Consider the following 14,582-nt stretch of genomic DNA (forward strand, 5'->3'; position numbering starts at 1 on the left):
TCCCTGCTTTTTTAATAGTCCGTTTGCTTCATTCATTCCCACAGAATAAAATAAAGAAATGATGATCTGAGAAGTTGGTCTTTTCGTGTGATGTTCTTTGCTCTAATTTTGTATTAAGAGTGCGGTTTATTTATTATATTTGTCTGTACTTCTCAGCTTGTAGTCTTTTCGTAACTCTCCACGAGTGCTCTGTGTAGGAATCAGTTAGTGCTGCATTCTGTCATTACGACACGAGAAGCAGTTGTGCATGGTATATATCTCGTTTGAAAGACGATGTATCGACCTATTAATCTGAAATATGTATCGAGTTGGTTTGATTCGTCATAAATGTTATTCCCCTCATTCATTTTCGTCCTGCCGCTTTCGGTCCTGCTGCAGCTTCATCAGCTTCTGTGACGCACCGCGCTCAATAGCTATCTCCTGCTGAGAGTAACGTGCTTGAAATATTGTATAATTCAAATGAAAGTTTAGTCGGAAGTAGTAGCGGCAGTATTAGCAGTAGTGATAATGAAATAGATGATGTGGCTGTGGCCGATGCAGTGGTAAATGATGAGAGTGACGATGAGGAAGAACCAGTACTTGGAAATTTCGTGTAGGAGACTATAGATACGCATACAGGTCGAAGGGAAGTTTTCAACAGTGACTTATGATTCCTAGATTCTCCAATGATATTTAGACAAGTCACAGGGACAAACATTGAGCAGTTATCTTATCAGTTTCAGCTGATGGAAGGTTTGTTTACGTAGTACAAAATACGCTTCTCGGGCAGGAAACGAAACATTCAAGGCCGGCGCGCATCAGATAATACAGTTCCAAGGTTGCAGGAAATACGTTTTATCAGGAAATTATCACCCAAGAGTGAGAAATGAAAACCTCGGAGACGTATCGCTTGTTCAAAACACGGTGAAAAGAAGACATCGGTGTACTGCTGCCAGGAGTGTGCCTTGGGTCTCTGTCCCGAAGAGGGCTTCGAACTCTATCACACGGAACTAAATGACTAAGAAAATGTGAAACAATTATGTAATTATCTTCATGTACATAGTTCTACCATAAGGAATTCCAAATTCCGTGAATATCGGGCTACTCGTATACTAGTAGTAACGCTTTAAGTGAATCAATGTATTTCTGTCGCGCGTAGTTGAAATCTCATCCGGCCGCGGGGTAGGAAGCTCTTTAAACGGCTGTGACGCTGAGGGGTTAAAGGATGCAATAAAGAATTAAAAGAAAAAAGTTACATAATTATGGTTCGTCCATTATTGGAATATGCAAACAGTGTTTGGGATCCTCACCAAGAATACCTAATAAAAGAAATAGTGTGCAGAGGAAAGCAGCAAGATTTGTAACAGGGGATTTCAGGAGAAAGAGTAGTGTATCAGAAATGTTAAAGGAACTTGGGTGGGTAACTTTAAGTAAGAGAAGGGAGAAAACTAGACTTATAGGATTATATAGAGCCTATACAAGAGAAGCAGCATGGGGAGATATCCGTGAGAGGCTTCAGTTGGAAAATAATTATATCGGCAGGACTGACCACAAGTATAAAATTAGAAGAAATTTTAGCAGAAGCGATTGGGGTAAATTTTCATTCATTGAGAAGGGTATGAAGGAGTGGAACAGTTTACCAGGGGTAGTGTTTGATCCTTTTCCAAAATCTGTACAGATAATCAAGAAGAGAATAAACAGCAAGAGAGAAAATAAATGAAGTGTTAGAGGGCATTCGACCAGTGCAGGTTATTGTAAATAAAAAAATGTGTGTGAATAAATTAATTCCATCCCCTAGTCTAAGGAGTTTGGACAGCCAAAGTAGGGGACTGCCTGTAGGGGTGAAGTACAGTGGGGACTTCGAGGGCCCTGGGACCGCTACGGTAGCTGTGAAGGCCCTTCAGGAACTCTGAAAAGTGGTGGCAAAAGGGGCTCTGGTTAAGACGCAGCAGGTCGTTATGCTACTTAGGTTACAGAATGGGTAAAAAAAAAAAAAAAAAAAAATAAATAAATAAATAAATGCAATGTAAAGTTTAATCTTATACCACTTGTATAGTATCATTTGAAGTAATTTCACGTACTGTATGTCAGGTGACTATATTTGTAAGTAGTACATGAGATATTATAAGTAGAATTTTGTAAACAATATAAATTTATTAAGGATGAGCTGTGTGTTTAATAGAAAAAATTGTTAGCATAAATTGTATAATATTGTATTGTAGGAAAATTTTCTTCTCTTGTTAATTTAACATTTAGTGCTTGACAATGTATTTTAGTGTACCATTTGCCATCGAGGTAGACACCTCATTTGCAAATAAAGAGATTTTGATTTGATTTGAAATTTTACATGACAAAGAAGAAAGTTTACATTTTAGGAAATTGATGGTTACATAGTTAAAGGTTGGAACCTTCCCCTCCGGTTCAGCTTGTGGAGGAGATAGAAAACTGGTGGCTATTACCTGGGATGATGTTCTGCCTGCCGAAGAATGAGGACCCCCCGTCTCCTCTAACACACATACTCAGTAATTCGGCGATCAATAGGACAAGTTAGCTCGAAAAGGCATCAGCTTTTATACCCGAGAGGAGGGTTCGAGAAGGCTCTGGACTAAAACTGGACACACCGTCTCATTTTTATTAGCGGATAAAATAGGTAGAAGCAACGTTTGATTGGCTGAAAAATAAATACATGAAAATTCTGATTAGTCAGAAACCAACGCTGGCGGGATGAATAAGAAGTGTTGCAAATATTGCAGTACTAAAAATAAGAAAAGTCAATTCAGTTCAGAAAACCTATAAACACACAATTTTTTTAAATCTCTAGTTATTCCACTTTGCACCAGAGTGCATGACATCAGTTCTTTAATAGAGGCATCTATGGAGAAAAGACCGAACTTCCTGTGATACACCAAAACAAAACAAAGGAATCCAGTCAGTTTAGGAAACTTGAAAATAACATATTACTCCATCATTTAGTAGTGACATCTTTTGATCAAATTCCCAACTCCTTGTACTAGATGTTTCAATTTTTATATGATATATAGCGTTCTTCAAGGCACTTCATTTAAATGCACGGGGATGAGGTGTACCTCCCGGTACTATTATTATTATTATTATTATTATTATTATTATTATTATTATTATTATTATTATTATTATTATTATGGTGACCTAAAAATGTATGAAATATGTATGAATTTATGACCTAAAAACTAAAAAATATGACTTAATGAATAGCATCTACGTTACTTAGAAACACTTTTATTACGATTGCTACAGGCTGCAATTAATTTAGAGTTTAAAAAGTTTTAATTCTTCGAAACCTTTAACCCAAAATGAACTAAAATGATGAATATTTCATGAACTCGTTAAGGTTACACTGCATACTCCTAGGCAAGGACGGACTCTGTGGAAGACATAAACACTATAGTTACTTTCACTATTCAATATTCAATCAGTTTTAATTTATACACAAAACACATGTTATTTGAATGAAAATTTCATACCTGATCTAGTCTCCATTATCAGAATTATTGCAATTTGTGATCACATGCATCTTAAGATTGTTGAATGAGAATCCCGTCCTGTTGTCGCCGAGTATCGTCTTGTAGCGAGAAAAACTTTTTTCGACATCACATGGTGTAATGGGAGCGTACTTGAATAGAGTTAAATCACTTGGAGAAAATTCCTGGAAATCTGCAGATGAAGGGTTTCCACAAAGATTGTCACTTATTCCATGCAGGTACACAAGTCCGCTTTTTTTTTTTTCAAGTACATTTTCTAAATTTCTACACACCCTAGATGCTATTGTTCCTTTCGCATGCTTTAATTCCTGTTCAATGCACTTTACAACATCCAGTGCATCGCTTAGTTCTGCACTTGAAACTTCCAGTTGCGTGATTGCTCCAGGTAAAGAATTAAAATTGGACTTTATGTATGCCATGTCCGCTTTGAATGTAGTGCTTGAAAATAAATCCACCGAGCTTGATAGCTGCAGTCACTTAAGTGCGGCCAGTATCCAGTATTCGGGAGATAGGGGGTTCGAACCCCACTGTCGGCAGTCCTGAAGATGGTTTTCCATGGTTTCCCATTTTCACACCAGGCAAATGCTGGAGCTGTACCTTAAGGCCACGGCTGCTTCCTTCCCATTTGTAGCCCTTCCCTGTTCCATCATCGCCATAAGACCTATCTGTGTCAATGTGACGTAAAGCCAATAGCAAAAAAAAAAAAAAAAAAAAAATTCTTGAGTGGTTTTTATGGAGGACAATATTCTGCATCAAAAGACTTCACGATCTTCTCCACGACATCTAAGTCGTTGCGATAGTACACTGCGGCATCAAGCCAAGTCCCCCATCGCGTTATAACTGGCTTGGGAGGTAGGAGTAGTGAAGGTGCTTCCCCTTGAAATTTCTGAACGTGAAGTGGAGCTTTGACAAACACTTCCTTACAGTTCGATATTAATTTATTAACTAAGGGTAGCTATTTCTAACTTCTTCAGCTGCCCTATGCAAGGCATGTGCAAGACATGTCGCATGTATCATTTTCGGGTATAGCATTTTAAGTCCCTTGGCTGCCTTCACCCTGTACGGAGCAGTGTCAGTGTCAGCCCCGTTTGGCCACAACAGATTCATTGAATTGTCAAAGAGAGCTGCAGTGGTGGAAAGGTTTGTCTTCTCTAGCACTTCACATGTCAGGAGGAACATATCTCCAGGCCGGTCTTCCTTCAGCGTGCCAACGATCGCATTTGCTACATATCTTCCATCCACATCTGTGGTCTCGTCTATTGAAATCCATATTTTACTGTCTCCCACGCCAAGCCTTATTATATCCAACATCTCTTCATAACAAGGGGTCAGATAGTCCTTCCTGAGAGTAGATTCATTGGGAACAGGATGCTTTGTATATTTTTGAAGAAACTGTCTGAAGCTTCAGCTGTTAAGTTTCTTTAAAGGAATATTAGACGAAACCATTATCTTCCAGAGATCTTGTGAAAATTGTGAACACTGTACACTTGATGTCGGGGTTTTGAATAGCAGACGTTGCCTATTTTCGAGTGCAGAATATCTAGTTACACAATTCTTATGTTTTACAGTATTAGTGTTGTTGCACAGAGAAGTATTTTGCGGCAGTAATTTTTACCTCACACAATTTACAGAATAATATCACTCCATCCATACTGAATATGTTTTCATGGAACTCTCGAACAAAACTTTGCAACTTCCCACAAATTGAGACTTTCGTTTTAGGCATATTGAAAGGAACTGAATGACTGAAGCTCCCTAATGACCAAAGTCATTCAGTGTGTTGAAGGTGGAAGAAGGAAGGGCGAAGGAGAGATATAAGAACAATGACAAAAAACTGAGAATTAAGTCTGCTTCCGTGTAAACAATAGCCCAGTTTCCAGGAATTGACCCAGCTAGCAAACAATAGCTCCTACCTGTTAGAAACATTCCATACTCTACTTCAGAATGTTTCTTCAGTAGTATATTCCAGTCTATCCTGAAAAATAATTTCTAGAGCTTATTCTGATTTTTATAAAACAAAATTCAAATGAAAATTTACAAAATATGCCGTTGTAACTGTTCTCTCTCCTCAGGTTCTCATTAGAGGAGATGAAAGTTAATACCTGGGGACACATGAATATAAATTTAAACTATACGTGGCTTGTCCGCAAATTGCCACGTAAATAGAATTATCATTCCATGGTTTCCCATTTCTCTATGTAATGTTTGGGCGCCAGCGTTACAGTTTTAAACAAAACTGGAAAGCAAAATTTATATTTACTAGCATAGAGACTTAAATCACAGGGGTAGGATTTTAAATAATTTACCATTAAGTATCGCTTAAGAAAGAAAATTAACGCAATATAAAATACAAATGAATTTATCATTTTTAAAAAAATGAGATGAATCGGAAAAGTTCCTTTAAAGCGTGGAGGGATTTAAGAATTTATGTTACTGAAATTAACTGTTGCTTGCTTTATCTAATTGAAGCTCACAAATTACAGCTTCCGTTGAGGTCATCTATTTTCCGTGGTTACTCGTTCCCCTCTTCTTGTTGTAGAATTGGCTCCATGGACATCCATCCTTCTGTGATGTGATTTGGGCTATCTGGACTAGCACTCCCTAATTGCCTAGTCTTTAAATTAGACATTGGCCCTATACTTGTGAAAATTGATCAGCGTTGATTGTAGGAGGAGAAAATTCAGAGATATGGATTTTTCCATGTTAGCAGAAATCTCAATCCAACTTAGCTAATCTACTGATACTATACAGACTTGTACCAAATGCCATGGACTTGAACTAAACGTAGTTCTTCGTCCAGAATAATTACTGAATATCTCACAAGCCGTAAGCTTGTTTCGTCTCACGCAGATCCGACAACATCACAGCAACTAAGTACTGTGTCGAAGCGACAACACACTGTACGAAAATAACTGTCTCTCGAAGCGACCACTCACTTTCTCAAAAATCAATAAAGTAGTTGATGTTCTGGTAGTGTTGTGAGCATCTCGAGGGTTGCTCTGCGCTAGATAATATATCACCGGGCTCTTCCCACTCTTGGTAATAACTTAATACCAAAATCTATACAACGAAGCATCTGATTCGTAGATCGCATTATCATCTCCCTCTCTTCATTCTACACAAGTAACCAGTAGGCGTGGCGATGATGTAGTATCCAAGCTACTAGCCTTGCACGTGGGTAGCTGTGTAGTGCCTTGCTCATGAGTTTAACCCAGTGACTCGTCATAAATTCCCCGCTTCAAGAATAACTTTTCCGTGTACACAAGTATGAGATGAAATGACAACAACTCTGTCTCATCATTCACCATATTTACAATACATAATGAATTCCTATCCTATGTAGTATATTAATTTAAATAATAAATGATGTTCTAATATATACAATACGATTCCAAAAGCCTTATTTACAAATGATTGAAGTTAAAATAAATATGTCATATAAATAATTGCCGCTGGCGGATAATCTTGATATCGAGTGATATCACGTAAAAGTATGGCTGGAGAAGCCTGGACGGTTACACCGTTATGATATTTTGTTCAAAATATGCCATAAAACTTAAAGCCTAAATATGCATTTATATGCCCAATAAAACCTGTTTAATTTTGATTATCATGCTTGGAAACATGTTGAAAATGCAAGCTATAAGATATAATGTTAAGGAAAAATATATGACGTGTCATAGAAATCCACCCCCTTATTATTATTATTATTATTATTATTATTATTATTATTATTATTATTATTATTATTATTATTATTATTATTATCTGATTTTTAAATGCCTAGATATTCAGGTAACACATTCAGAAGATTGTAACTTCCACCCATGTTCAGAAAGATAGATCTGATCCATCTACACTCTAATAAACCAACACGGAAGTTGAAGAAGAAAAATCACATTTATGTCTAATAGCAAAGAAATATCTAGGTCTAGAATATAATCTTACATGAATCTAATGGAAAAGAGAGAATAAAATCTGAAGGGTACTAAAGTTTTCTCAATGTAGATCCATGCCTGCCAACTTTCCCAATTTTCGACAGTTTTTCCCGCCTTCCAATTATTCTATTATTTCTCCCGATTTTAGCTTACTTTTTGGTGAAATTCAAACAGTTTTCAAATCCTGCCATTCCAGCTCTTTTACGCCAGTGGCCAGAAGTCCTTCGCTCATTGGCCGCTTTCAAACGAAATGAAAATCCACAGCTTTTTTCCAGTCATTCGACCGGGTCAGGAATGGAATGAATGAAGCCCCCATCTAGCGGCGAGGATAGGAAATGTGCCGGCTGCCGAAGCCTGTCGCACTCCTCTGAGGCAATGATAAATGACTGATAGATGAGATGAAATGTTAATGGAGAGTGTTGCTGGAATGAAAGATGACAGGGAAAACCGAAGTACCCGGAGAAAAACCTGTCCCGCCTCTGCTTTGTCCAGCACAAATCTCACATGGAGTGACCAGGATTTGAACCACGGTATCCAGTGGTGAGAGGCCGACGTGCTGCCACTTGATATTTCAAACAAAATATCGACGTTTATTAATGCGAGAAATGTGCGCGAATGTGCGATGTTTATTGAAACCTGTTAACCGCGATGCGTATATTGTCAATATCTCATTCTCGCGTGTTATGTTTGTGTTCATTCACAGTTCACATCAGTCTAGTCGATTCTAGAGACTAGTCTCTAGACAGGGTCTTTTTTAGTAACTTAGTGACAGAATTTCAATTATAACAACTAGTGACTTTTCTAGAGATTTTAGGAGCCATTTGGAGACAGTTCAGACTAATTTTAATTTATCTCAATATAAATAAAATTAAAAGCTTTGTCTGTACATTGCTCAGAATTGGAAAAGAATGATATTTCTGTACCGGTCATGACCACAGTAACAAGGGGAAATTCATGTTTTTATTTTCCATAATTTTTCTGTCTGTATGTATGTATGTATGTACGTTCATCATGAGAAAACGGCTGGAGAGAAATTAATGAAAATCGGTATATGAACTCGGAGAATAAGTTTCCACAATCTAGGCCATAAATAATTTAATTCACACTGAGTGAAATGGTGGTTTAAGGGAAGGCCTAAAATTTAATTTTCAAACATTTGTTATTATTGGCCGTATCGATAAATGCTACATAACTAAAGTTATATATTATTACATTTTCTATCATTAATGTCTTACACGTTTTTACCTGACCGGCTATGATAACGGAGATATTCGTGAATTTGTATTTTTAACTGAGTTCGATAGCTGCTGTTGCTTAAGTGCGGCCAATATCCAGTATTCGTGAGATAGTGGGTTTGAACCACACTGTCGACAGCCCTGAAGATTTTTTCCGTGGTATCCCATTTTCACGCCAGGCAAATAAAAGAAGCCTTTGCATTACGCATGAATAAAATTGAAATGGCTTACCATCTCACTAAAAATGTCTATAACAAAAGATCTATATCTCTGAATGCAAAAAATAAACACTATTGCTCTATCATCCATCCAGAGGCTCTATATGCAGCACAATATCTCACCATGAACAAAGAAGGCGTGATGGAGAAATTTGAGGCTAAGGAAAGGAAGATTTTGAGGTGAATCTTGGGTCCAGTCAAAGACAATGGCGAGTTTAGGGGATGGCACAACCAGGGGTTGTATTCGCATATGGACAAAATAACCAACGTGATGTGGAAAAGGATTACTTTTTATGGACACATGGCCCGAATTAAGTCAACACGGTTAACCAACCGCATTTTCACTTTCCTCCAAGAAAAAAAGGCAATGGGGGCATGGTTCGGTAAGGTACAGAAAGATCTGCAGGAGATGGGGTCTCATTTGAAGATACCCAGGAGCGTGACCCACTTAAGAAAAACTCCAAGAATGCCAGTTTCCAACCAAAGCTGAAGCTGAATACTGGAAAGGCATGGACGAAAGAGCGAAAGGAGCAACACTGTCTACGAATGAAGGAATACTGGACCAACATTAAAGCTCAAAGGTAACTGTTGAAATGACATGATCCTTAGTTGGACGGAACAAAACGAGGAGGAGGAGGAGGAGGAGGAGAAGAAAAATGTTACTTGTGTTACGTCCCACTAACTACTTTCATGTTTTTCAGTGATGCCAGTGATAAATAATAGTTTAATAGAAAAGAAATCAAATAGAACTCCAAATGTTTTTTTGAGCATTATTTTTTAAATGAGATCTGTCTATGGGACTGTGAAAATTTCAAGTCTTGCTTTTATAAACACAGTTTACCTAGACCATGCTGTCAATTATGCCGTTGGATATTACACCTATCATTTTGCTTTAATTCTTTGTCATTACATTTGATCGAGATGATATTAATTGAATTTCCTAAATTTCTATGTTGCTTCTAACTTTGGAATATGTTAGTCTGCAAGGTATTAGTCTATAAATGATCTACAGTAATTTTATTTTTTGCACAATTACTGTTGGTCACTCACCAGTTCTTCATGTATTATCTTGGTTATAATTCTGCTGCACTGTTGACAGATACTGAAACATATACAAACCTAATCTCTTGTAGTTTAAAACACTTAATATTGTTAGTAATTGTTGCAGAAAATGATAGTGTGTTGGTATTTATATGTCAAGTTACATGTTTTTCAAACTTTGCAGGTTAACGTTTCCTTCTGACAGTTTCACTCACAAAATGCATTCCCATATTAACAACTTTGTTCATAATCACGACATGCAGTATATGGACAGTACGGGTTGGCTTTTGTCTTTTTAAATGTAAATATTTTTGTCAGATGTTACTGATAAAAGGATCGAGGTATCAGAAGTGTAAAATAATGTGTAACTATTTAGTACTGGATTACAAATTTTCTAGAGCTAGTTGATCTTCTGTAAAGGTGAGTTTTACTTACAGATTGAATATATCTGGAAAAATTGTAAGTTATGATAGAGGTTTATACTGTGAAGTTATAGTCTAACTTTAGACTTGTCATGCCAGCAGTCCAGTGTGGGATTGATTCCGGAGGGAGCGCTGCCTTTACCATACCTGACACCAGTACTGGACCGGCTGTATTGAGTCCTGATGCAGGACAACTATGGGTCAGGTGCGATTTTGCATGGTGTCATGTTGCATGAAGCTTGAACTATGGAGATAATAGTTGTGATATTGTCTAATTTTTTTTAACTTCATGTGAAAGTTTGCCATGAGCATGTGTCACTGACATACTTAAATGTTAGTCTGTACCTGCATTAAGACTTACATTTTTGGATAATCTTGTTATGAACTTTTGTTTTAGTAAATTTGTTCTGCTTAAAAGATGTAGTCTGATTTACATGCACCTGTACCGTAGATTCATTCTAGTACTCGGTATAATTTAGATTAGTGTGTTCCCAACTGTTTTGAACTGCGATGATCAGTTTATTGTTGCCAATGACACAGCTGCTTTGAACTTTCTCTGCTGTTGTTTAAGATCATAATTTTCTTTCCTCTCTCTTCTTTTCTAACATAAAAATTATTTATGCCTTCGGTGCTGGGACATGGATTACACAGGCCTGCAAAATTGAATACTTGCTTTGTGGCTTATCGTTCAGGAGGTCCTTGAACATAATTTTGGTGTGTTATTGAGCTCTGCTCATCATTTTCTCACATCAGGTAAGATTTTCTGGTAGTAGAAGCAGAGTATTTGAATGCTTGTGATTTCTTATTTATAAATCTTGGTAAAATATTTGTGAGATTGTGCTAAAATAGGATAATATTGTTATAATTCAACAATACTGATATAACACTTCAAAGTGTACTGTATAAGCATCAGAATGTTCCAATACCCCAACCAAACTGTTTACTCCTTTGCTGTCCGAAACCATACCTTAGTTAATTGGCATTTGTGTTCCTCACCACTATCCCCTCTCATTGAAAGCTAGCACTAGTTGGCCACGATTGAATACCATATTTACTCGTCTATTCCCTTCCCCCTCCCTCGCGTATTAGACGCCCCCCCCCCCCCCCCTGGCTTTTCGAGACGAAGAAAATGAAAAAATAAATCTTGCATACAAGACCTCCCAATGTAATTCGTCAGAGAAAACCAACTTTCCACTTCGAAGTGGGTACAAGCCTTATTGCAGCTCTGATGTCATGTCCAAGGACATGAACCTGCATCGAGTAGCATTACATAATGTAAGTAGTACATAGTGATTACTTTGAAAACTCAATCCATTGGCCGTGCTATCTAAGCAACCATGTGTTCGGGTGATAAGGAATGAAGTTAAAAAAAAGAGTCTTGTGAGTTCAGGAGGTCTTACGAGGAAGTCGATACGGGCAATCTAAATGATCACGTCCTATCATTTGTAGATAGCAAGAAAAGGGGTAGTTTGAAGGATCCGATACTTAAAATTAATGGGCTACCCAATTAAGTGATACGACACAGAGAATCATGTTTATGATAAGTATTTGAATGGGGGAGTTAGGTTATAGAGATACGGTTAAAGGCAAGAAGTCGAGTTCATGATAATAATAATTGCCACGTACAGAGGGTGGGAGTTACGATACATGGGGGAGATGGTAGAACCAATAGGAAGCCAGAAAGGCTTTAGGTAGAGAGTAGGGGAGACTTCCATATCAACTGCTAGTTCCTTTAAATACGGATGTAATTGAAGGAACAAGTGTCTTATTGTATTCAGTCTTCACTTTGGAGGTCTTGCCTTCCACTCATGTCAAGGAATCGCGATCAATTCTCCAAGAGGTCTCGCTACTTAGAATATTTCTTAGTAGATCAAGTTAGAACGGTGGTGCTAACACTTGGTATTCATCATTCATACTCTGATTCTCGACTTAAGCCCTATTTCTTCTGGGTTTTATCGTAGTTGGTAACTTAAAGCTGTGAGACTCCACGATACTCTTTTTACATCGTTTTAGCATTTCAGCGTTACTCTAATGTTTTAGAGTCCACTTGCATGTACTTGGAGTAGCCGTTCTGAGGAAGGCTAGTTCCAGTATGTCACACTAAGTTACTGACTTCAATTGCACGTGTATATTCTTTGTACATCGTCCGTTAATATATGCACATATATAGGAAATCATGTGAGTTTCAAATCTTAACAACCAACTTACCTAACGCCTATAAATTACTATCTTATATCCCTTTCGTTTTTAGTATTGTTGTTAGCCATCAGGTGATTCCACTCGCCGCTCTGTGTCTCGCCTATTGGCAGAGATAGGACTATGACATCACACAAATTTGTGAATAGTTTCGTCCGTACAACCCACACAATGAAAACGCGTCAAATTCATGAGGTACATCTGTGTTTTGTAGTTAAGAAATGTCCGCCTCTGTGTAGTGTAGGCCTGGTGCAGCTCTGATGTCTCACAAATAAGGGAATAGTTTCATGTCCGACCTGCACATTGCAAACACGTATCAGTCATGATATAATGTCGTGTGTTTTGTAGTTCAGAATGTCTGCCAGCGTAATGGTTATCACTATTAGGTGCCATTCTTGAGAGCCTTAGTTCAATTTCCGGTACTGTACTGCCAGAGATTGACGAATGGCAGGAAGGTTGATATGCGGTAAGAATGGTAAATGCAACTCCCCTCCACTGGGGGTATGTCTAAAAAGAGCTGCACCACCTTGGGATGAGGAAATACTTCACTTTAGTTAATAAGTATTCACGGTTGTTGCTATTAATATAGCAGGCGAGATCCTTAACAAAATGATCACCGGGCGAGTTTGCCGTGCGGTTAGGGGCGCACAGCTGTGAGCTTGCATCTGGGAGATAGTGGGTTCGAACTCCACTGTCGGCAGCCCTGAAGATGATTTTCCGTGGTTTCCCATTTTCACACCAGGCAAATGCTGGGGCTGTACCTTAATTAGGGCCATGGCCGCTTCCTTCCCATTCCTAGGCCTTTCCTATACCATTGTCGCCATAAGACCTATCTGTGTCGGTGCGATGTACAGCAAATAGGAAAAAAACCAAAGTAATTGTTAATATCTCGTAACTCAGGCCAATATATGTATTTTTTGGAGAGAAATAAGTTTAGAACATGGTAAGAACAATTCAATCATAACGATTGTTTTACACAACAACGAACCTAACAAGTAAAACTAAAATAATAATATTGATTTTACGTCCTCACTTCCGATTTTTGGAAATACCAAACAAAACATACTATGCGTTAATAAAAAAAATAGACAACGAACGTATGAAATTAAACATTATGATAATAAAACTCATTACTGCCACACCTGTAGATATCCATAAATGCAGCAAACTTTCCTCTTATTTATTTTCATTCTTTCCGTCGTGGAACTTCTGGCACTATCTGGGCACTTGATAGCATACCTAACCTAAACAATGTGGTCTCGCTCGTATCTCATTTACAGCTATTTAGGTAAAGAACAAGCATGAAATATACCGGTACTTAAAAATAAGGGTCTGGCTCTCAACAGCTGCAGTTATCTAAAGAATGCTTCCTGTCACTCTGTATCACATTTGGGAGTACAACTCTTAACAGACGCTAGTTGTCAGCTGGTGGTTTGGCACGCCTTCTACAGTGTGGCTTTATTCAGAAGGAGTGGCTTCTGCTACACATACACCAACTGGGAATATCGGAGACAATCTCCAAAACCCTTTTGGGAATAGATTCTCATTGTTTCGACTCTATCGTCGGGAAAGAAACTATTTTTAAAAGTTTCAAAAAGATGCGACCTCAAATGCTGTCAATTGCAGTGCATGGCGGTCGAGATTGCAGTGAAGATGACGTCTGGAATGACAGCACTTTGGTAGTAGGGAAGTTGGTGGCACAAGACGATAATTCAAATGAAAGCAGTGATCAGGTTTACTCAGGTTTACTGTGTGGTAGGTCTACTGCTCAAATGAGAGGCAAATGACTGGCCATAAAGTTCTTTTGAATCAATATTGCATAATAATATCTTTATGCCTTTTCTCTATAGGGTTGTGTATGTAGCGAGACAAATCTTTGTAGCGAGTTTTTACAACCGTGTGCTCTTCCTGATGTCAACCTCATCAGAAGAATGAATAAGATGAAACGAATGACGTGATATGAGTAACTAAAATTAATTGTATTTACTTCATATATACAGTAGGCCTAAATGTCGTGTTCACCGTTTGTCTT

At 37.9% G+C, this 14,582-nt stretch overlaps 1 protein-coding gene across 11 annotated transcripts in view; it reads left to right on the forward strand.

Annotated features, from left to right (window-relative positions):
* Positions 1 to 14,582, forward strand: part of LOC136864508 (protein boule) — a 350,930-nt gene that overhangs the window by 206,088 nt on the left and 130,260 nt on the right. For 3 of the 11 annotated variants that reach the window (XR_010859321.2, XM_067141576.2, XM_067141575.2), the window contains exon 9: positions 10,457 to 10,559. The exons of 3 other annotated variants lie outside the window; for them this stretch is intronic. Coding sequence is in view for 6 of the 8 variants with exons in the window: in XM_067141576.2 (XP_066997677.1) it covers positions 10,457 to 10,531 (75 nt within the window). In the remaining 2 variants the exon portion in view is untranslated. Of the gene's footprint in view, positions 1 to 10,453; positions 10,760 to 14,582 lie in introns of those variants that run through there. 5 more of the 11 variants (XR_010859320.2, XM_067141572.2, XM_067141571.2 and 2 more) reach the window with 3 other exon arrangements.

The sequence above is a fragment of the Anabrus simplex genome, chromosome 2 (assembly GCF_040414725.1).
Source record: "Anabrus simplex isolate iqAnaSimp1 chromosome 2, ASM4041472v1, whole genome shotgun sequence".
NCBI lineage: Eukaryota > Metazoa > Arthropoda > Insecta > Orthoptera > Tettigoniidae > Anabrus > Anabrus simplex.